At 40.4% G+C, this 24,558-nt stretch overlaps 1 protein-coding gene across 3 annotated transcripts; it reads right to left on the reverse strand.

Moving 5' to 3' along the window:
* Window positions 1–4,171: 4,171 nt before the first annotated feature.
* NDC80 (NDC80 kinetochore complex component) lies at window positions 4,172–24,502 on the reverse strand. 3 transcript variants are annotated; one of them, XM_053313475.1, is made up of 17 exons: window positions 24,376–24,502; window positions 22,984–23,102; window positions 21,692–21,778; window positions 21,128–21,254; window positions 20,586–20,758; window positions 19,447–19,549; window positions 16,767–16,856; window positions 14,501–14,594; window positions 13,000–13,106; window positions 12,730–12,874; window positions 11,949–12,154; window positions 11,299–11,451; window positions 10,900–10,989; window positions 8,339–8,431; window positions 7,883–8,013; window positions 5,677–5,779; window positions 4,172–4,652 (listed from the first exon to the last, which is right to left on the reverse strand). In XM_053313475.1, exons 2-17 carry the CDS (start codon window positions 23,082–23,084, stop codon window positions 4,515–4,517), a joined length of 1,941 nt encoding a protein of 646 aa, XP_053169450.1. In that variant the 5' UTR covers window positions 23,085–23,102; window positions 24,376–24,502; the 3' UTR covers window positions 4,172–4,514. The 3 variants fall into 3 exon arrangements, with proteins under 3 accessions (XP_053169450.1, XP_053169449.1, XP_053169451.1); XM_053313474.1 differs by having other exon boundaries at window positions 24,270–24,426; XM_053313476.1 differs by lacking the exon at window positions 24,376–24,502 and adding an exon at window positions 24,140–24,159.
* Window positions 24,503–24,558: the final 56 nt, after the last annotated feature.

Genomic DNA, 24,558 nt, shown 5'->3' on the forward strand with positions numbered 1-24,558 from the left:
CAGCTCAGATCCCATCAATGTCTACTTGAAGTTGGGGGTTATCCCAATGTGCATCACTTTACACTTTCCAACAATGAACCGCATTTGCCATTTTGTTACCCACTCCCCCAGTTTGGAGTGGGAGATCCTTTTGGAGTGGGAGATCCTTTTGGAGCTCCTCACAATCTGTTTTTGATTTCACTACCTGAAAGAGTTTGGTATCATCTGCAAATTTGGCCACCTCACTGCTTACCCTTGATCTATAAGATTTACAGTCTTCCTAATGCAAGCTGCTGCAGTCTCCTAGACTCCATTTGAAGTTGCTTAGTTGTAGAATGGTAAATCTCAAGTCAAGAGCAGAGTGTCCTGAAATGTTCTCAAACTTACTTTGGAATGTGGCCATCTTTGATGTAAGATTTGTGTCTATTTATTTAGCACAGAGACTGACCTGTTTTTCCCTGTACAAACAGCAGGAAGGTACTGGACAGGTGATATCACATTAGAACAGGCAATGAGGTCAGAAATAGGCATGTGTAAACAGGTTTGACATTGAATGGGTTTGGTTCGACAGTTTGGGATCGAACTGTTCAGTCCGACCATGGACCGAAACCACCCCACCCCAGGACATTCGTAGGGAGTACAAGTCATTGTTATGGATTTATTATTATTATTATTATTATTTTTAAGTATTTATCCCCTCTGGAGGGCTTCTTTAAGGCCATGGGGTGTGTGTTTTCCAGAGTTTCCCCCTCCCCCCACCAGGCTTCCTCATGCAAAATATTGCCCTGTTCAGGTGTTCTTTGGCCCTTTCTGGGCCTTTCCCCCATCACAGTGGCCATTTTTGAGGCCGCCATGCATGTGTAATGGGCCCCTGTGTGGCCAGGCCCATTGTGCATGTAGGGCAGCCTCCAAAATGGCCACAACGAGGGGTAAAGGCCCAGAAAGGGCCAAACCGGGCAATATTTGGCATGAGGAAGGCCAGTGGGGGAGGGGGAACCTCCATGGACCCCCCCTCACACAGAGAAGCCCCCCGAAGGGGGTAAGTACTAAAAAAATAGTAAAAATGACACACAACCACCACCACCCCGAACCAAACCAAGGTGGTTCAATGCGGGGGCAAAACTAAACTGCCCTGGTTTGGGTCTGGTTTGGACTTGAACTGGGCCAAACAGTTTTGTACACACCCCTAGCCAGAACCCTATTGGTTCTGCTGTGTGTCACAGAAGCATTCTATTACTATCGACCATTGTATCCTTCTGAACCGCATTTCAGGTATAGGGATTGGGGTTGTTGCATTGGTTCTGGTCCTTTATTGGGGGAGGTTCCAGAAGGTGGTGCCTGGGGACTTCTGCTCGACTCCTTGGCCTTTGGCCTATGGGGTCCCACAAGGCTCAGTATTGTCCACCATGCTGTTTAAACCTGTGGGAGAGGTCATCAGGGGGGTTGGATGGAAGTGTCATCAATTTGCAGATGTCACACAGCTCTACCTTCCCCTGATATCAGATCCTAGGGAATTAGAGAATGTACTGAACCAGGGGCTGGAAGCAGTGATGAGCTGGATGTGGACTAGTTAACTGAGGTTAAAGCCTATAGAGATAGGATGATTCAACCAGCTCTGGATGTGGTTGTACTGCGCACCAGTGTAACAGCTTTCCTGTGCTTTGGGACTTCCAATTGCGTTAGGTATAGCATGGAGGAGCTGATATACTCAGTCCTTCTCTGGCAAAGAAGTTAGGGGCCTTGCCTATGTCAGATTGGTGCTCTATATCCATAATATGTAATTTGGTGAGTGCCTTGGCTGGGTCGTACCGCAAGTTAAGTAAGTGAAGCGGGGATAAGCCCAGGGAATTTATTGTATTCATAGTTGTCTGTTTCCACCTGGATTAGAAGTCATCACATAGCTTTAGTGGAGCTAGGCCTGAGGGGAAGAGGGGAGCTTTAGCCAGTGGTTCAGCTCATCTGGTGGCTACACATGGATGGGCCTTTATTCTTTTCTTGTGAGATGCTGGAATCTACTCCCTGCTAAAATTAGAGCCTCCCCATCTGACAACTTTTAAAACATCTTTAAAGACACATTTGTCCACCCAAGCTTTTAATACTAGACTTGTGGTTTTAAAAATTGTTTTAAAATTTTAATTTCTATTCTAATTTATTTTATGTTGCTAAACTACCCAGAGACAAATTTGGACAGTATTCAAATATAAACAAAACCAATTTTCAGCTTTCAAGCCTAATTCATCATTTTAACCCTTAAACTCCATTATGATCTGAAGCCATGTTACAGGAGTTAGACAGTCCATGTAACACTCTGCTTGCAAGTTTGCTGTAGATCTGTCACCAGGATACTGCTCTCTGGTTCACTAGTAGCTGAGAGCTCAGGGATAGGGTCTCTTTGGTAATGGCCCCACTTGAGAAACTTCCTTCCTAGACAGCTGAATGTCCCCCTTTGTTTTTGTTTTTTAAATTAGTTTTTATTTCAGAGCATTATCCTTTACATTGTTCCTGGTATCTCTATTTTATTTGCTGGTTTATCATGTTTTAGCTGTATTTATGCACAGTGTTTTATTGCAGATTCTGCTTTTCTTTTATTTGTAAGGCACCCTGGACTTTAATGAACAGCAGAAAAAATAAAATTGGTTACTTTTATATACTGCCTATTCCTAATGTCTTGAGGAGGGCTTCCTTACTTGCAGTGGCTTGGAGGTCATCACAGATCCTAGAATCCAGAAGATACATTCTTGTTTTATCATTATGATCTTTCATAGGACCCAAGTAGGTGTTCTTGTACTCCCATGTTTCTCAGACTATCAGATGTCTGCAACTGAATTATGAAGTATATGATTTTACTAACCAGTTTGGTATTTACTTTGATGGAAATACTTTGTTTTGACAAATATCTACTGAGCAAACACCTTCAAAGTGGTGATTCTCTTTATATTAAAAAAGCGAAGAGCAGTTGATCCTATTCAGCTCTAGTAGAGCATCCCTCCAGCAGTCGTTGCTGGTGTCTACTAGGGATGTGCAAAGAGGCTTGATGTAGAACTGGTTTGGTTAGACAGTTCAGGCTTGAATTGAACCACTCCCGTTCTGTCTGACCCTGGACTGAACCCCTTGGGGGAGTTGTCTGAGGCGGCCGGGGAGGGTCTGTGGAGGTGCCTCCCCCCCGGCCATGCAAAGGCCCATTGCGCAGGCATGGTAGCCTCCAAAGTGGCCACTGCACCAAGGGAGAAAAAGGCCAAAGATCGGCTGAAGGGCCGATTTCTTAAATAAGGGAGGCCAGCGGGGGGAAGGGGACATGTCTCTTGTTTATAAGATTACATGAGCTGCATGAGGTTTTATATTGTGCTTGGTATATGAAGGCTCAGAGTGCCTGCTTGTTTGGGAAATACTTAATTTGAAATTTGTCTGACTTAATTTAAATCACCATGGCAGCAAGTAGGCCATGTTACACCAAATGGAAATGCTAAGAAAAGTGTTACGGTAATCTAGTTACTGGAACATAAGCAATAATTTTAGCTCCAAGTAAGAGAGAAGACAATGGCCGTTGGAGATGCTAAAGAGCACATGGCAATCACAAATGAGGAAGAGATTCCAATGAAAAAAAGGTACCTGGCAAAATCTGCAGAAGTGGAGTTCGGTATAAAAGTCTGGAGCTCTTATTTCAATATGCTGAACTGCACATTGGCAGAACATCAAGGAAGCAACTATAGTTGCATACAGTATACTGTATGCAGGGTCACTACAGGGGATTTTTGCCCTTAGATTAGAATCAATTTCTCACTCTTTCTCCAAGGAAAATCAGGGTGGAGGATACATCACTTCATCTTCATAACTATGAAGTAAGTTAGGTTGCACAAATATGACTGGCCCAAGATCACCAAGTGAACTTCAGATCTAGATGGGAACTTGAACTCATATTTTCCCCAAATCTCAATGAACAAAGTCAATGCTCCGTATCTTGACTAAGTCTTGAACAAAGAATCACAGGCAGCTTCTACTCTACTTCTTGAAGCTCAGCTTAATAACAGTAGTCTCTCAACTCAAAAGCTTGTTCTTCCTAGGTATAAGAACCAGATATGATGCAAATAATCCAATGATTAACAACTAGACTTAACCACATTCATCTGCAAGAAAACCTCAGGTAACTAAAAACCACAGAGCAGCAATACACAAAATGGGATAATAACCCAAAGAGTTTAGAAAGTGAGTTTATTCCCAAGATCTAATGTGTACATATTACAAACTATTTAATTAAGAGAAACTGTAACAAGACCTAGACAGCTTACTAGGCCAAGCCTTATTCACCCAACATTAGTTACCTAACATCTCAAGATGTTCATAAAGCAATTAAATTGGTGAGACATTCAACAGGACGTTGCAGTGCTGAACAATAAAGTGATAGTCAATTTTATTCACATATGAAGTGTACGTGTACTTATTAAGCCTAAAAGGACTGTTTATGAAAATGTAAATAAAGCAAAGTTAAGCATATAATATTGCCTTGAAACTCTACACAGATGCCAACATTTTCATTCTCATATGTTGGAAGCATACAAGGTATTTGTCTTCTTTTTGTAACTGTTCAGTATTTCTCTTAAGTTAGCCAATAGATCCTCAGACATAAATGTATGAAATTCTCTATCAATCTTTGCATTCTGTTCCATCAGGTATTTCTAGAATAAAGGTATAGTAACAAATCAAATGATACTCAAATACTTTCATTTATATTTTAGGAAGGTTTAGTTGCATTTGAGAAGAAACCTTATACTATATCTGATTAACTGTAAACCTCAACTGTTATCTATAAACATTTTACCTTTAAAAAAACAAAACATTCCACAACAAACATCCAAGAGAACAAGATGAAGTGATGTTGAGAGCATGGCTCTTGTCTATTTAGACTTTTGCTGTGATTTATGAAAAGAGCCCTGTGCTCAGAAGCAGGCTCCTACACATCATTTCTGATTAAACCATAAAACAATGCGCAGAAAACTGAGCAATCTTTATTGCTTTGCTTGCAATGGCATGCACATCCCCATCCATGTTTTACCATAACTAAACTTGGAGTGAGTAGAAAGCACCAGGGCTGCTGTTTTAGAAGAGTTTTTAAAAGGAGACTTTTAGTCAACAGCCCATTTCTGAATAGTAAGAAGAAATGAACACTTGAATATTCTACAAGTCAGGGGTGTAACTACTATTAGGCAAGGGGAGGCGGTTGTCTGGGCCCCCCCACACCTCCAGGGGCCCCCCAGAGGCATCACATGACTCCAACACCCGCCGAGCTTCCTTCATTATTCTGAATGATCCTTCCTTTGCATGCGTTTGAGAAGTCCAGAAGGATCAAGAGATGAGATCGCTGGGTTACAATCCCACCCCCCACCCCTATATATTGTGAAGTGTGTGTGTGTGTGTGTGTGTATCAGGAAGGGGCCCATTTTAAAATTTTGTCTCTGGGCCCACTCCAACCTTGTTACACCCCTGCTACAAGTTTATAAAGTAAACTGGAATTTCAGCATGTAGGTATGAATAGAATAAAATAGGCTTGATTATTCATTTTCTCTCCTGCATCCCCCTTTTAAAAGAGCCACACTTATGACTGCACAGGGTCTTTCACTGAAGCAATAACCATTTAAAGTATCAAAGATCAGCATTTATTCAGTCACAAGTGCCCATTTTAGCTAGTTTAGCATGAGTTACCTCCACAGATGCAAGGTGAGTAGATACAATTTCCAGAAGGTGCTGTAAATTTTCATCTATTTTCCTGCTCTCTCCTGAAGTTATTTGCATAACCACTTGATATCTGGGAAATATATCATGACCATAATTCAACACAGGCAGACTAAAGACCACAGATTTAAATGAATTTTGCTATACTTAACTGTGTGCTAAATATTGTGGCCCATGTTTCTTGCACATTTAACACAGGCACTTTATAGGAACAAGTTCTCAGGTAGGTTACCATGCTGTATTTACTTGAAGATTACTCTGAATTTAAGATAGTGACCTGGGAACAGGACTCTGAATTTAACACACTGCCTGCCCCCCGCCCCCCTGGGATTTCTAATATCAAAGAACTTGGAGGAAAACCTATTCTTGGATTCAGAAAATATGACGATTTTTAAAACACAGATTGGGTAGCATTTAGACTAGTCTAATGCTAGCATCAATGCTGCCGTGCAGGCATAAAGTCTTACTACATGGCTGTTGCACAAAGTAATTCACTTCTGTTCCAGACTAGTTCTTGTATTAGCATCTCTTGAGCAAGCCTGTATATGTGCAAATGAAGAACTCCTTGTGCAAACAAGCATTTGGATAATTCCTCTTCTACTTTTCAGAAGCAGAAGTGCTCAGCAACTTTTCAGTACACCAAAGCCACAAGTGCCACTATGGATGATGCCCTGCTAACAGAGCAAAGAGGCACCTTTTAAAGTGGCAATTCTAATGATTTAACAGGGGGAGAGCAACTAGCCATATCCAGCCACAAAACAGCATCCCTCCAGTGGCTGTTGCTGGTGTCTGTATTGTGTTTCGCTTTTAAATAGTGAGCCCTTTGGGGACAGAGAACCATTTTATTTATTTGTTAGTTTATATCTATGTAAACTGCTTTGGGAACTTTTATTGAAAAGCAGTATAGAAATATTCATAGTAGTAGTAACATAGAGAATAAAAGAATGAGGCCCAATAAGAAAAGCAACATTTGTGTCTTGTGTTAATTTTTTCCTATTTTCAGACTAGCATCCAATTTTTCTCTGCTAATACTGATACTAGATAGAAAAGCATATGGGGTGAGGGAAGGCAAATACTGCAGTGCATTGAAAGGCACAGAAAAAAATTGTAAACTGTAAGGTTTATTAAAAATATATACTTTATTTTTGCTAGGTCTAGCATAACACACTCCAAACTTAAGTCACATTTAATTAAGGCTGGCCCATCTATTATCTAATTAAGATTACCCTAATGCTTACAAGGTGGCCATCTCTTTCCTTTCAAATTACTCATCAAAATTCACTTTTATGACTATGGATTTTCTTAGGCTATTTTCCCAGTGGAGAGGAGTTAAGTATATGTAACTACAGTTGCGTACATTAATTTCTTGTTACCTTTGCCTTCCACATTCTTCCACTCCCTTTTTCTCCCACTTTGAAATCTAGATTGTCAGGTCCTCAAGAGCAGAGATATAACTTTTTCCCCTAAACCACTTTATAAAATATTAGTAGGTGAGGTCCATTGTTGACTGGGCAGAGTCATTTTGCATAGATACATTTACAGGAAAATTAAAGAAATTAAATAAATATATTATTTATTTGTTTGATTTTTAGACTGCTCTTACAAAATAGCTTAGATTCATATCTAAGAATGTAATTGTTTTTATTAGTGTGCTTGCCAAAGGGAAGTAAAAGAACTATTAAATTTGTAGGATGTCAACTTCAAAGAGTATTCATTTTGTTGAATAATGACCATATATGGTAAATTTAAAACCACAGTCAATTTGAATCCAAGAAAGATCTGTTTTGCATGGTGCCATTTTGGAATTATTGATCTGATTATTGAGTGTTAAAAATCTGTTGAAAACAGTTAAAATATTATATTCAGAACTTGTTAACATTGGGAAGTGTGACTTTTCTGCACAAACATACACATACAAATTCTTCAAAATATATAACAGAGATAGATGAACAGTGATGATGCTGTGTATATAGTTTACTTGAAAACAGTTTCCATTATAAATCAGTGAAACTCATTTCCAAATACATGTGCTTAGTACTGCCTGCTTACAAGACAATATTCTAAACAGACTATATAATATGAAATGGGAGGAAGTGACAATGCATAAGTGACAGAATTAGAAACTTAGGAGGTACATAATACCTCAAAAGCCTAACCTGTATACAGTTAACTTTACCTGCATCGAATTTCATGTAGTTCTTTCACAGCTTCACTGACACCTTCATTAACGCCACTCTCCAGTAAGCATTTATGTTTCTCCATCATTTCCAGCTCTTTCATACTTTTTTCTTCTTCTTCTTCAGCTTCCTGTGATAAGCATATGAATTAGCACTTTAGATTTATAATTACAACGTTAAGAACCAGTAGCAGCCAATGAGCGCCACTCCAGGGAGAGTGGTGAGGGTGGGGAAATGCCATTTAAACTGGTGGCAAACTTACCTGCTACTGGTACTCAGAATGTGCGAGGCAGAAGGGCCCAACCCAGCATCTTGTAGGCAGAGTGCCTTGCTCCCCACTCAGTTGGCCTCCATGCATGGTGTTTCCCTGCCCTCACCATCCCAGCTGAAGTGGTGCTCACTGGCCTTTGCATGCTTGAAAGTGGTATACAAATGCTAAGTATTAATTCACATACCTTCATCTTCTGCTGACAGATATCTTCCAGTTTTTGGGCTTCTTCTCTTAGCATTTTCACACTGTTGTTCTGCTCTGCTTCCATCATCCTTTCCTTAAAGTTCATGAATTTTAAAGACATTAACGGTGAACTTGGAACAACAGTTCAGCAAGTAGTAGGTGATTTCTTTGAATCCAGCCCAGGACCAACCTTTTACTTGAACTCTACGTTCCAGTGATAGAGACAGAGAGTGGCATGCAAACCTACAGCCCCGCCCTGCCCACCAAAAACTCCTTCCATGAACAGATGGAGAATTCCACTCGCATAAAGATCCGTTGCATGAGTGCAACTCTTCTTCATTTCACACATGGAGCTTCTGCTGACAGTGCTGTGTTGCAAGTCTGGATCCCATCCAGAGATCATCCATCCTAACCAACTACCAACAAGTTCAGAGAACAAAGTAGTTGTTGGATTCGGCATTTTTAAAAACACATTTTCATTTTTCAGAAGTTTCTTGCTTTCCACATGGAGCAAGATTTGAAAAGTAGGCTACATCTGCCAGTCAAGAAAAAGTGCAATTCAAAGAAGTTTAAGAGTCCTGGATAGTTCCTTATCACTTTCCCATTCTGTCATAATCTACTCTCTGGTAACAGGGCAAAGAGGCACCTTTTAAAGTTGTGGCTCTTATATTTAGCAAGGGAAGAGCAACTGTCCTAATCCAACTCAGCACAGTGTTCCTCCAGTGGTTGTTGCTGCTGGTGTCTGTGTGTGTGGGGGCGGTTCTTTTTAGACAGAGAGCCCCTTCAGGATTGGGAAGTACCTTTTCATTCTTTTTGCTATGTAAACCCTTTGTGAATATATTTTTGGTTGAAGAGTAGTATATACATAATTATTACTTTGCTACCACTACCTCCTCTACTAATTCTATTTGCTGGTGTCTATCTTATATTTCTTTTTTAGATTGTGAGCCCTTTGGGGACAGGGAGCCATTTTATTTATTTATATCTATGTAAACTGCTTCGGGAACTTTTGTTGAAAAGCAGTATATGTTATCTATGGTTTTCTAAGAGGTCACCTAATGGTGCAGCAGGGAAATAGCTTGCCTAGGGAGCAAGAGGTAGCTGGTTCGAATCCCTGCTGGTATGTTGCTCAGACTATGGGAAACACCTATACAGCAGTGATATAGGAAGATGCTGAAAGGCATCATCTCATACTGCATAGGAGATGGCAATGGTAAACCCCTCCTGTATTCTACCAAAGAAAACCACATAGCTCTGTGGTTGCCAGGAGTCTACACCGACTCGATGGTGCAACTTCCATAAGGTAAAAGGTAAAGTTGCACCATTGAGTTGGTGTCGACTCCTGGCAACCACAGAGCTATGTGGTTTTCTTTGGTAGAATACAGGAGGGGTTTACCTTTGCCATCTCCAGCGCAGTATGAGATGATGCCTTTCAGCATCTTCCTATATCACTGCTGTATAGGTGTTTTCCATAGTCTGAGCAACATACCAGCAGGGATTCAAAACAGCTACCTCTTGCTCCCTATGCAAGCTATTTCCCTGCTGCACCATTAGGTGACCTCTTAGAAAACCATAGATAACATATACTGCTTTTCTAAACAAGTTACTGTTTTTTGTATTGCAAACTGGTTTGAGCACAGTTTTGTGGGAAAGCAACATGCAAATTACAGGTGAAACTCGGAAAATTAGAATATCGTGCAAAAGTCCATTAATTTCAGTAATGCAAATTAAAAGGTGAAACTGATATGAGACAGACGCATTACATGCAAAGCGAGATAAGTCAAGCCTTAATTTGTTAAAATTGTGATGATCATGGCGTACAGCTCATGAAAACCCCAAATCCACAATCCCAGAAAATTAGAATATTACATGGAACCAAAATGACAAGGATTGTAGAATAGAACAATATCGGACCTCTGAAAAGTATAAGCATGCATATGTATTCAGTACTTGGTTTGGGCCCCTTTTGCAACAATTACTGCCTCAATGCAGTGTGGCATGGATGCTATCAGCCTGTGGCACTGATGAGGTATTATGGAAGACCAGGATGCTTCATTAGCGGCCTTCAGCTCTTCTGCATTGTTTGGTCTCATGTCTCTCATCCTTCTCTTGGCAATGCCCCATAGATTCTCTATGTGGTCAGGTCAGGCGAGTTTGCTGGCCAATCAAGCACAGTACACTGTATACTTTTCAGAGGTCCGATATTGTTCTATTCTTCAATCCTTGTCTTCTTGGTTCCATGTAATATTCTAATTTTCTGGGATTGTGGATTTGGGGTTTTCATGAGCTGTACGCCATGATCATCACAATTTTAACAAATTAAGGCTTGACTTATCTCGCTTTGCATGTAACGCGTCTGTCTCATATATCAGTTTCACCTTTTAATTTGCATTACTGAAATTAATGGACTTTTGCACGATATTCTAATTTCCCGAGTTTCACCTGTATAATCCATGATTCACATCATTATTTTAAGAGGGAAACACCGAGCAATTAATATACCCTAATATAGCACATAGTGCCACAGACCTCTCATTGAGGATGAAGTAGATAGACACTCACCTGTTCAAAAGCATCCTCTAAGCTATTTTTTCTCTTCATTGCCAATGATATTTCTTCACGAGTCTTTTTTAAAAGGCACGCAAGAGGAGCCTATAGTGATCACACAAATACCATAGAAAAATCAAGAATTTGACTGTTCAGGGTGCAATTTTACCAGGATTTATAGCATTTTTAAAATGAAGCATTCATACTATTCAAGAGAAACCTGTTTAACTTAATATAGCAATACTACACTTAAGTCCTTAAGAACATTTTGACATCTAATTAAACCTAAAGCCATTAAAAAGGTAATGTATCAGAATTTTAGTGCTACAGAAGGAAGGGGAAATTGGCAAAGACACTAGTTAGACTGGTTGGCAGCCAAAAAGGTTAGACAGAAACATGACCGTACACACTTACTTGAATCTGAGTTTTGTATATGGCTAGACTATTTTGTCCTGCATCAGGATTAAACTTAATCTCAAAATCAACGCCACCAGAATTTTCTGTACTTGGAGGAATTAATTTCAGCTTTCGAGCCAGTTTATGGTAATCTGCCAGTTGGACTTCAATCTGTTAAGGAACAAAAAATTAAAGCAGTATAGCTTTATGGGGCAAATTATCCTCATTTTAAACCTGTTGGACAAGGACAGGATTGCAACTAAACTCCTATGACTGTATAAGTTAAGTTTCGGCATTTTAGAGAAGTTATGACTGAGTTATTATATTGACATATTAACAATTCAAATGATCACAATTAAGAGATGTACAGCTGGATTAACACTTAAAATATCTGTAATTAAGAGCCAAAGCCAAAGTATATAGTATATATACTCTGCACTTAAGGGCTTGAACTCACTCATCTAGGTATGGGATGCTTCCAGCCTAACCTGGTTAAGCACAGTATTTGTGAGTGCTTTTAGGAAGCCTGTTTATGCTTTGTCTGTGGAGGAGGAAATGGAATGAATGGAGACACTGGGGTATTCCAACCATTGCCACTTGGTTATCAACTCCTTTAAATTTATGGGGTGGTGGGAGGGAGAGGAGAAAAAAATCTTGGATTCACATACCGCCTCTTTCCCTCTAGCGTATTTTAATTCTTCATTCCACAACTGATGTTGTTCTGCCTCCAGTTCCTTGGTTAGTTTATTGACTGCCTGTTGCAACTCTTCTCTTTCACGATTTAGTCTCTCAATATCTGCAACTGAGTGCTTCTGATTATCACAGATGTGCCTCAGATGAGTATTCTTCTGTTTCAGTGCTTCAATTTCCAAGGCTATATTTAAAAAGTGTGTGTGTGTTGGGGGAGAAATACATGTAACAGTGTTAGGAAGAATAGATGAAAAATGGACTGAAGTACAGGCATTTTCACTACAATTAACAATATTCATTTTTATTTTACTTTCCTAATATTTAATCTGGTAAAGGATTTGTATTTATTTGGACAGAATTTCAAGGTGTTTGGAACTAGAACTCTCAGAAGTAACTTATTTTTCGCAAGATAAGAAAATTAGTATTAAGAAGAGAAAGCACACCAATACTGAAATTATCTCAACCATAAATACAGCCCCATAGATATATGCACTTGGGTATATAAGGCCAAAGGGGAAAACTTTGCCATATAGTTTCATCTTACAAATACCTCATATACTGTACAGGCACAAAGATTGTTTTCTTTTAGTTGTAAGAATATATGACTAGTTTCCAGCTGCTTATTCCCCTGGTTGTTCAAAAACAGCACTTCTATTTCTTTGGAAAAAGCAGCATAAACATTCCTTTTAGAAACTGCATTCTCTTCCAGCCAAGAACCAAATTCTTATACAAGTTGATGATCAGCACTTTTGTCCTTACCAGCAGCCTCAATCTCATCAGAAATATCCTTTGATTTTTGGCTAATACTGCTTGAGTGTGACTCCAGGTTGGTCATATAAGTCTCATATTTCAGAACATCTGTCTGCAAAGACGATTTCAGTTTTCGTAGAGTCACTAGACGATCCTTTTTATTACAAAGGAAGGGGGGAAATTGCCATTAACATACTGCAATAAGTTTAAAAAAAAAAATACCCAGAAGCTTTACATAGCTTTTGTATTCTTTCCAAACCCATGTAACCATTTACTAACTGGTTCACTTTCTCTCTCCTTCTCATGCCTTGCGATCTTTTCATTCAGACTTTTTTCTTCGGCCTGTAGTGCCTCTATGTGATTTTCATCTATTTTAAATAGATCCTCTGAAAGAAAATAAGTAAACTCAAATCAACCCCTTAAGTTAAAATATATCAGAATACAGAGGTATCACAATAAAAGAAAGTATTAGGAAACAATGTTTGTTAAGGAGACTGTTCTAGCTGTTCTTGAAGTGTTTTGAATAAAAACTGAAATAAAACATTAATGCTTGTTTATTTTCTTCACTATAAAACAGACTGCTTATGTACAATTCATGTGGGATAATTTTTAGCCACTTTAAATGAAATGCAAATTCAATTCATAACACTACAAATTGTTTAATATATTCATTTGAACTGCTCCTTTATGATAGAGCTAGAATATTTCATTTCTTTAGGGTGCTTTTACTTCTTTTTAGCTGTAAGAGCCCTCAAGGTGTTGATAAAACAAAACCAAATAGAACTTGGATGTTCGTTACTTTAACTGTCAAAATCTCTGACAGAGGGAATGTAGTTTCCATACCTCTCCCTCTTCTACAGATAGGTAGAATAGGTGCAGGAGGGAAGGAGGCAGATTATAGTTAATCCCAGCCAGGTTGTCCTGCTCAGTGACAGCCATCTTAAGTGCTTGTGGAAGGACATTGTGCTTGTGTTCCAAACTAGTGTTGTGCTACCGCTAGGATCACTTGTGCAACAGTTGTGGAACCTGCAGCATGCCTCATTTGTTTTAAAGGGAACTTTTGCACAAGTCCTACAGCACAATTCCACAAATCCCTGCTTTTTAGCACAACTATATGATATTTTTGCACCGGCACAACATTGCTTGTTATGTATGCTTCATTAGTCAGGATATCAGCCTGTGCAAAAAGCTTGAACTACTTGAAATAAGGGAATTGAGGAAAAGCTAACTAAGCAACATACATGGAAGCAGCCAAGAGAAATAGGCCTGATTTCAGAAAAAAATATATACAAGGGTGATATCAAAATAGCACGTTATACTAATTCTAGTCACATATTTTCTTGGCTGCTGCAGCAGCTGCAAACACAAACACAAACAGATCAAGACTCAAGCCATATTTACTGATCAGGTGGAATCATTAACATTTCTTTTGTGGTTCAATCTATTTTCTAACCATTATTTTACTACAATTTAAATCAAGCATCTTATACAATTTAATATTATTCATATTATTCAATTAAAGGCTTCTTACCTACTCTTATTCCCAACCTCATCAAAGCCATTTGAGAATACAAATACAAGTGGCAGAATGAGGGGGTATGTACACAGAAGGCTATATATCCAGATGACTGTTAGAAACCTAATCTTAGTCTCCTGGTTGATTGTTAAGACGACAAGAGAGCTAGGTAGAAATAGAAGCTACAGAAAATCAGATAGAAAGTAAGAAAAGAATAGCAAGATTAACATTTATTTTCTACTGGATTTTAAAATGAAAGCTTACTTAGTTTTGACTGTACTTCAGCATCAAAATCTTCAAATGCGTCTCCACCCCTCATAAAGTGGTCATAACATTTTATGGTGTAGTCTAAAAAGAGCTGAGAACAGCATTGTACAAATCAGTTTGATTTTAAGATGGTGGTTTTTGGGGGGGGGGTTGGTTGGTTTAAGGAGTAGAAACAAATCCATATCGTATTACAGGTCAAGCTTCAAAATAATCAGGTTATTCGGACAGCCATGAAATTTCATGGAACCAATGGAATTTTAATCAGAGCTGAAATGAAATTTTGCACAAGCATAAGATTTTCATACTTATTTTGTGAGATACTTTGTTGATAATTCAAGAAAAGTTGCCAAATTTAATATTTTAACCCCCCACGAAAGCCTCCTTTGGTGAAATGGACCGTACGTTGATATAGATTTATACAAAAGTTGTTCTTTTATATACCTATGAGGAATAAACATACAGAAAAGAAGGAGGTTGACTTTCTCAAAAAGGTCTGGCAGAAAGTGACTGAAGTTTCTGAGGGGGGAGAGAGGAGTTTATAAGGGACAGTTGGTAAGAACTAGTGATTAAAGGCAGGTGATTAGATACTTTAATCACAGCTGGTGATTAAAGACTGAGATGCCTAACAACCTGAAGGAAGGAAGAATTTTGCTGAAGAAATATCACCACAAATCAAGGAAGGCTGGGGAAAGAAATCAGACAAGATAGGGAAAACAGAATGCATTCGAAGGTTAGGTCCGGATGAATTTCTCTTGTTTTTTGTTTTGTTATTTTTAATAAGCAGCCCGACCCCAATTGCTTACCTTTCAGTACAATACATAGTATTAGACAATATGCAATTGCTTATACAATTACAAGTTGTTCATTATTGGTAACAAAATAATAAAACCTGATCATAATCAGTATATACAAAATTCTGGTTTGTTACCCTGAGCCTAAGTCACACCACACTGCCAAAAAGGTTTCTTTGTGGCAGGGACAGAAAGTTACAAGGAGAACTGAAGAAAGTGAAACATAGTAGACATTGGACCAGTTCAGATGAACCTCAGTCAGCTGCCCCTTTTTAAACCTCATCCATTTAACCCTGTTTAAACAAGGTTTTGCAGCACTTGGATGATCACCTCTTACATGCTAGTGAAGGACACGCTGAGAACATGTTGCATATCATTGAGTGATGTAGAGGGGGGCACATTTGCAACGCAGCTTCAGGCTCATCATGTGTAAAAGGGGGCGGAGATTCATCTGAAGCAACCCAAAGCAAGGCTGCATGTAAGCTTTGCCTCTCCCCGCACAGAACTAGGATGACTGAAGCAAGGAGTTAACTGGGTATGCTCCTTAAAGAAAGCCTGCTGTAAATTGGAAAATAGAACCAGGATGGAGACAACTCCTAAATACAAAAGCATTCATAACTGGAGAGTGTTAATAATTTTTGGATATAGCTATTCATAAGCAAATTTATAATAGAAATGGCTTGAGACCTACCCTCCATTTCTTTTCCATTCTTAAACTAAGCAATGTTTCCAGACCCCAGGGATACCTTGCATGCCCATTGTCTTGGAAGGTAGTCCTAGCAAGCAGTATAAAACTAACACCCTCTTTGTGTTTTAAATAAGCCCAGAATTTAGAAAGGAAAATAAGGTGGCTACGAGCTAGAAATAAGCACTTGGAACTGTTGGAGAAAGACTGTAAGACCCTGGATGGCCTGATGAAATACACATACAGATATACCAGAACACTAAGTCTTCAATTCTAGGCATACTTACCCAGGAGTAAGTACAGGACTGAGCAAATGGAGCTTATTTCCAAGTAAATTAAGAAGGGGGACAATTACTGCTAAGAGATTATGGCCTGTGGAAACACATAAGGGAGATAATTGGATGTGTCTCAGGTGTGCTTAGGAGGGGGTGATTAAGGGGCTTATGCAGGATGCTAAAAGGGGGGGGGGAATCCTCCACATATGGCATAAGAGCCAAGGCCAGGACAAAAATTATGGGTATTGCATAGTATCTGACAAGTCCAGGTAAACTTTTAGAACATACATTTTAAACTGTTCTCTGTGTGCATAGCTGCTATTGTTTAACACCCAGTGTGCTAGCTTTTCAGAGACTAACCATAATTTTAATACATTTATATCTAATTCTCTAGTATCCTCAAAGCAACACCACAAGAATACATATTTCAAATATCTAAAACAAAACTTTGTGGTATCTCTCTACAAATGATGAATGATTGAGCAGAATATGTACTACTTTTGCATTGATACCTTCCTATGTATAATTCCATCTTCAGTTTCTCCTTCTAAGGTCTGTCCTTCATCAAATGATGGTGGGTTTTCTTTCATTGCAGAATACAACTGGATAGGACACAGAAGATATTAGGATGTGTAAATAGTAATACTCCCAAGAATGAAACTGTATAAGAATTCTAGTTTCATTCTAGGACACCGCAATTTAAAGAATAAAGACACAAAGTAGCTTGCTTTTGTTTTATGCAGAGGGGTGCACAGGTTATCTTATTAACAGCAATGCTGCTCTAGGGATGCAGAACCAGTTTGGCGCCACGGGGAGGGGAGTGGTGAGTGGGATCTTAAAAGGGGAGGAAAAAAATAAGGTCCTTACCTGCGCTCCTCTTTTTTAAAGATCCCGCTTGCCACATCCCTCCCTGTGGCACTGAACCAGTTCGGACCTCATCCAAACCAGTTCAGTGCAGAACCTGTGCACAAACCGAGGTTTGTGCACATCCTTATGCAGCTGTCTAATTTTTTTTTGTTAGTACCATTTACCAAGTTAGATGCAGCAAGTCCAATAGCAGAATTATATATGGATATTGTTTCAAAATACCCTAGACACAGCTTTCAATCACAATGACAATATATAAAAAAGCCTTGCAGTAAAGTAAATGCCTAACAAGGGTGCCACGAGACATTTTTCATACAACAGATTAATTTATTGTAGCATAAGCTTTCATGGACTGCAGGCCACTTCATCAGATATATGCATCTGATAAAGTGGACTGCTACACAAAGAATTTTATACTACAAAACATTTGTTAGTCTCTTGTACCAAACCATCTTGTTGCACCTTACACAGCTACCCTCTGGAAGATAAGGCAAAGGGCAAATTCAGACATTTAGCAGAACATAGTTAGGACTGTGAATGGAGTGTGAAGACCACTGAGCCCACATGCTCCCACTTTCCTTCATCACCTCTGCTTGGGCAGATGGGAATCTTTATTTCTTTAGAACTTGAATCTGTAACTTGTTTGAAGCCTTGAACTGGTTTAACTTTGGCTTACAAATTGAAATTTGAAACCACAATATGAAGTTTGCTTAATATCCTGGCTTGTAAGTCAGAGTGAAACCGTTGTGGGCTTTGCATGAGCTATCACAGTAGAGGGAAGGAGGAAGTGGGGTCCCCCAGGGATCAGTACTGGGAGCAGTGCTCTTTAACTTGTTCATAAATGATCTAGAAGTTGGGGTAAGCAGCGAAGTGGCCAGATTTGCAGATGACACGAAACTATTTAGGATAATGAGATCTACAACAGATTGCGAAGAGCTCCAAAACTGGGGCGGTGGGTGACAAAATGGCAAATGCGTTTCAGTATAAGCAAGTGTAAAGTGATGCATATTGGGGCAACCCGCCCCCCCCCACTTCACATATATGCTGACGGGGTCTGAGGGTGACTGACCAGGAGAGAGATCTTGGAGTCGTGGTGGACAGCTAATTGAAAGTGTTGGCTCAGTCTGCGGTAGCTGTGAAAAAGGCCAATTGCATGTTAGGGATCATTAGGAAGGGGGTTGAAAATAATAGTGCTAATATAAGGCCCTTGTACAAATCTATGGTGTGACCACATCTGGAGTACTGTGAACAGTTCTGGTCACTGTATTGTAAGAAGGATATTGTAGAACTGGAAAAGGTGCAGAAGAAGACAACCAAGATGATCAGGGGCCTGCAGCACCTTCCTTATGAGGCAAGGCTACAGCATCTGGGGCTTTTTAGTTCGGAAAAGAGGCGACTAAGGGGAGACATGATCACGGTGTATAAGATTATGCATGGAATGGAGAGAGTGGACAGAGATAAAATTTTCTCCCTCTCTCACTACACTAGAACCACGGGTCATCCCATGAAACAGAAGGCTGGAAAATTTAGGACCAACAAGAGAAAGTACTTCTTCACACAGCGCATAATTAATCTATGGAATTTTTTGCCATGGGATGTGGTGGCCACCAGCTTGGACGGCTTTAAAAGGGGCTTAGACAAATTCATGGAAGACAGGTCTATCAATGGCTACTAGTCTGGTGGCTGTGGGCCACCTCCAGCTTCAGAGGCAAGATGCCTCTCAATACCAGTGGCAGGGGAGCAACAGCAGGAGAGAGGGCATGCCCTCACCTCTTGCCTCTGGGCTCCCCAGAGGCATCTGGTAGACCACTGTGTGAAACAGGATGCTGTACTAGATGGACCTTGGACCTGATCCAGCAGGGCTCTTCTTCAGTATCATTATTATTATTGATTCGATTTCTATACCACCCTTCCAAAAATGGCTCAGGGCAGTTTACACAGAAAAACAATCCAAAATGTCTATATCATATCTCTGCAATGGAAATGAGGATGCAGAGGAATGAGGAAGGACAATGTGTGGGGGCTCAGGCCACATTCACAGTCCTTGACTATGGTTAGTTGATTGCCTGCACCAGGCTATAGTAGTTATAGAATTTAAAGTTGCAAATAATCTGATTACAGGAACTGCTAGATGCTTCATTTTGAGCTAAAAACACATATTCCAAATTTGGCCAAAAGATAGAGTATTTATATTCTGCCTTTTAACTCATTTGTGAAAGAGTTGAAAGTTCTCAAATGGCATTAAATTTTCATGTAAGATTATGTGCAAATCATTATAAAGTTAACTGGCAACATTCTAGCAGAGGTTGTATTTTTCTGTGATACCTTGACACAATCTATCAGCCAGACCAAAGCTGCAACAATCTGAGGCCATGTGTGTGGTGCTCCCACTGTGTACATAGAACTTTTTGACAATGCAAATGGATAGCTAAAAGGAAAAACAATTCAGAAAATTAGAAGTTATAGTAAAACACAATTAACAAAATAAACTACGTAAGTTTATGAACACAATTAAGGTTCAAATTACCATTAGAACACACACTTCTAAACAAAAAATTAAAACAAATTGAGTGGCGTTTACTTTGCATGCAGTCTGACAGTGTGTAGTGACATAACAGCATGAAATTATATAAGCAGGTTGGCAAGGCTAGCTACCAAGACCAAACTGAAGCCTTTCCTTTTTGTACATATATACTCATGCAGTTTGCATTTGTAATATACATTTATTCTTGTGCCAAGACGCTGGTGAGGGACTGACCACGTGAAATATGTAGTACTTTTGGCGGATGGGGATGGAAATTGACAAAGGGGAAGCTATCATGAATTCGGAGTCTCTAGTCATGCTTTAACTATCCTTTGCTGCACAATGCTTCTACATTTTTATGAAAATCTGTGCAATAATATTTATAATCAGAGTTAGTGATTATGTGTACTGAAGAAGTGGACTGTACAGCAATCATTTTAATTAATCTCAAGTAAATAAGAGTCTTCTCTTGAGACCGTGTCACATTTACTAGTTAAGTTTTTGTTTCTGTATCATGAAAAGTAGAACACTTTCCAGGTTGTTGGCTGTCACCACATATTGTGGCAGAGAATTCCACAAGTTGATTATGCATTGTGTGAAAAAGTACTTCCATTCATTGGTCCTAAATTTCCTGGCAGTCAGTTTCATGGGATGACCCCTGGTTCTAGTGCTATGTGAGAGGGAGAAGAATTTCTCTCTATCCACTTTCTCCACACCATGCATGATTTTATAGACCTCTATCATGTCTCCCTACAGTTTTAACCTTCTTTAAAGGTTAATTCAGTTATAAAGAAAAGTGCATTATAAGCCCTGGAATTTAGTTTTGGTTAAGTAGTTTTCTGTTTCTAAGACACAGATAACTTATCTCAGTATTCTAAGCATATAGAGCACCACCCCCTACTGACAAAAAAGTATGTAAGGTAACTATCCTGGTACCTACCCAAACTCTTTAAAAATTCTTGGGATTTCTTCTTCATACTTGGAATCAGGAAGCTCATAAGAAGGGCAGAAGAATCCATAAATAAAAGTGAAGATTTTCACAAAGTCCTTAACAGAAGGAGCCTGGAGTGACTTCACAGAAACAGTAGGACCATATCCATATGTTATGAGGAACTGATAAAACAGATAAGAACACATCGTATATGGTTGATTTCACACCATTACAGACCAGCATGAAGCCACATATGATCCAATTCAGGGCTGTAATCTGAGTAAAGAAATCTCAATCATATGAGTTATAACAGATTACATCTGCATAAACTTGCACATGAACATTACTTCTGAAAAAACACACTTTAAGATGATGCAAGTGTTGCAAGAGTGACCTCTTAGAAGCAGCATTCCTGACTATATGACAAAGGGGTGGCGGGGGAATGAATCTTCTAACATAGTACTCTGCACCTGTTGTTCTGGAAAAGTACTTAAATCAGGAAAACATTGCAGACCTAGTACAAATAAGGGTATTTTACAAATGTTGCCTACATCACAGAGTTGCCGAATACATTGCTGGATGAATGCTTTGTCATGAAGAGGCCTAGGGTCCTTAATTTTCTCCATACTTCCAAATGCACCATATTGGCTGTTTCGTAAACTTCCAGGTCCACTTGTCCTAAAATCAAGGCAGCAAAAGAACTTGATTATTAACTGTAGGATCTTTAAGCCATAAATATACATACAAACAAAGTTATTTGGACACAGAAGACGGATGAGCATTTTTCATAATCCAAGTTTACAAGCCAGCCTATGCCACCACAGTGTTTATTTTCCAGCTGGAAAAATGTGGCGCGATGCTGTTCTTCCCTTGATTTGGGACACTCACTCACTCTCAGCTGGTACTTCCAGCATAGGGAAGAACAATATTTCACTATTCCTCCAGGCAAGAAAGAGCACTACAAAGTTTTACTGCCTACTCTTCTAAATGGTTCTTTTGCTTAAGTACCTCCATACCCCACTTTTTCCTATCCAAACTGTCAGGTGAAAATTTTTCAAGCATCATGGTCACTGTGTATAAGTACCCAAAACAAAGTCACATCCATGCCACATTACCTTTTGCCAAAGAAGCTGGTTTTTCTCTCCGATGTCCCTGGTGCATGTTTTCCCACACTCAGCTTTCCAAAGGTTGTCCTGTCTTGCCTTCAAGGGAAGAGAATGGATTTGTATAAATCACAGTTAATTTCATCATTAGGGAATTTGGCTTTGGAATGTTCAAAGCCAAAATGTGCATCACACCTTTGGAACTGTATGGTGGTGGCTGCTTGCTGTGCACCTGTTTTCACACAGTACTGCATGCTTCTGGTGTGGAAGGAGCTCTTAATAGGAAGCAGAATCCTGTACTGCCTCAGTGCCAGCTAGGAAGGCATGCAGGAGAGCGTAGTTCTTTCAAACACCTTCTTAACAGAGCTCTATGGAGAAAGAACTACATTTCCCAGCACTCCCACTCAGCTGTCAGTGGTGCAGTATAAAGCAGTGCTTCCCATAAAGGAGCCTCTCCCCAGAAGCATGCACTACTGCACCGGAGACAAGCATGCTAAAAGAAGCCACCTCCAAGTGGTTCCAATTGAATGGTGCACATCATTTAGGTTCAGATGTTCTGAAACACATTCCTATTGATCATCATTATATTACTTTCAATAAAGTTGTCCACTACTGGTATAAAACTGCTGGAAAGAAAAAAGTGTTCTACTTCGTAAGTTTTATGTATTTTAACCTGTTTTTGCTTCCCATTTATGTAATTAATTCAATTGGCTGGTCATGCGTGGAGATGCATGGCTGGCTTTTGCGGCAGAACTCTCACGACATGCTGTGAGTTTCTGGCATTGGGCAGGAGGACATTGGAGGATGACAGCCATGTCAGGCCGCGGTGGGGAGGTGGCGGCAGTGGTAATGGAGGTGGTGGTGGCAATGGAGGCGACTCACCCGGCTGTGGTGAGGAGGTGGCGGTGGTAATGGAGGCAGCTGGGCCTGGCCACGGTAATGGAGACGGCAGTGGTGGGAGGGCTGGCCTGGCCACAGTGAGGAAGTGGCGGTGGGCCTGGCTGTGGTGAAGATGAGGCAGCAGCAGCCCTGCCACCAGGAAGAGGGAGGCCGAGAAGGTGCGGGAGAAGGGGGAACTGTTGGCCCCAAAGTGCGCACAGATGCTCTGTGCAGGGTCAGCTAGTAGGTTTTATATATACTAAAACCTGATGTATGCTTATTTTAAGAATCTTACTCTTGGGTACTTAAAATAGGTACCAGACCTCTACAGACAGCACTTCTTACTTCCAAGATGTATACCATTTGCTTCTGAATGAAGTAAATAAATGAAACCTTATCAGAATAAACTGCTTGTCTTGACTTACGGTTGTGGGGTATGAAGTCCTATCTTGTTGGTATCCTGCACCCTGAGAGGCTGGATGGATTGCCGGCAACTGGTGCGGCTGGTGCTGGAACTGCGCCTCATCACTGTAGGCAAGCCCAACTACAACACAAGTAGACACAACTGCCTTTAGCAGAGACCACTGAAGGAGTGAAGATTCTGCCAAGAGCAACTAGCGAGCGGAAACCCATGTAAGCCTAAACTGACATTTCTCCTCACTTCTGCCCCTACACTCATCTCGAGAAACCAAAGCAGGCAAGCCTGGCAACCTTATTTCCACCACCGGCGGCAGGACAAGGAGACCACCGAAAGGAAGAAAACCCTTAACCCTGCAAGGGAGAGACCACCAGCGGCTGCTGGGTGGAAAGGCTGTCAACGCTTACCACCACCATCCGTGCCCCAGATTATGCAAAGCTCCAGTAGAGCCGAGCTTGTCCAAAAAGTGGAAGCTGCTCGCATTTCTCCATAGAAGGAGAGGGGCTCGCTGCCAGCATTCATTCTCTGCAAGTATCTCTTCTCCCTTCCAGCCCCAGACGGGAGGAGACCCAGAACCGCCCATGGATGCTGTTAAAACCATTTATACAGCACTTTTTCAACAAGAGTTCTTCAGAGTTTTACACAGAAAAAGGAATAAGATGGTTCCCCGTCTCAGAAGGGCTCACTGCCTAAACAGAAGCACGAGGGAGGCAACAGCAACAGCCCCTGGAAGGGATGCTGCCCTGGAGATGTGCAGGGAGAGCGGCTTTCCTCTTGCTGATCATAAAAGACTATATTTTATATTACTATAAGAGATGCCTCTTTCTTAGCTCAGTCAGCAGGGGTTGATAGAAGACGGGAGAAATCTTCCGATGTCTCCCCTGAGGAAAGGCCGAAGCGCCAGGCAGACTTCAAGAGATGACTACTATTACTACAATATTTATATATGGCTCATCAACCAAAGTTCTCAAAGCCAAGGTTATTTTTACATAGGAAAAATAAATAATACATCAAGAAGATGGTCCCCTGTCCCCAAAGGGCTCACAATCTAAAAGACAGACCCCAGCAACAGCCACTGGAGGAATGCTGTGCTGGGGTTGGATAGGGCCAGTTGCTCTCCCCCTGCTAAATATAAGCCACCACTTTGAAGGATGCCTCTTTACTTAGTTAGCAGGGGTGACGCCTCAGACTATAGACTCTCTCCTGAACAACCCAAGAGAGACTGGCGTTGCTGTCGCCCTCCCCCTCGTCGTTTCGTTCTCCACCCAAGAAAATGGACCCCGAGGACAACACCTCCAACACGGCTCCAGTGAGGATAACTTAAGCCGGTCCCGCTTCCCTCACAGCACTATCCGCTATTGCCCCGTTCTCCGCCACGGCCGCTAGTTTTCAAAATCACCCGCCAATCGTGACGTTTTCGTTTGTGAACCTATTAGTTTATACGTCACGTCCCCCAATCCGGAAACGGATCTCCATTGGTCAGTGACCATAAGATATTTCCTGTCTCTATGATGGTACAAGAAAGCCTCCATCTCTATGGTTATCGCTACCGATTGGCCGCCCTGTCGCAGCACTTTCTCGT

Source organism: Hemicordylus capensis, chromosome 4, assembly GCF_027244095.1.
Source record: "Hemicordylus capensis ecotype Gifberg chromosome 4, rHemCap1.1.pri, whole genome shotgun sequence".
NCBI lineage: Eukaryota > Metazoa > Chordata > Lepidosauria > Squamata > Cordylidae > Hemicordylus > Hemicordylus capensis.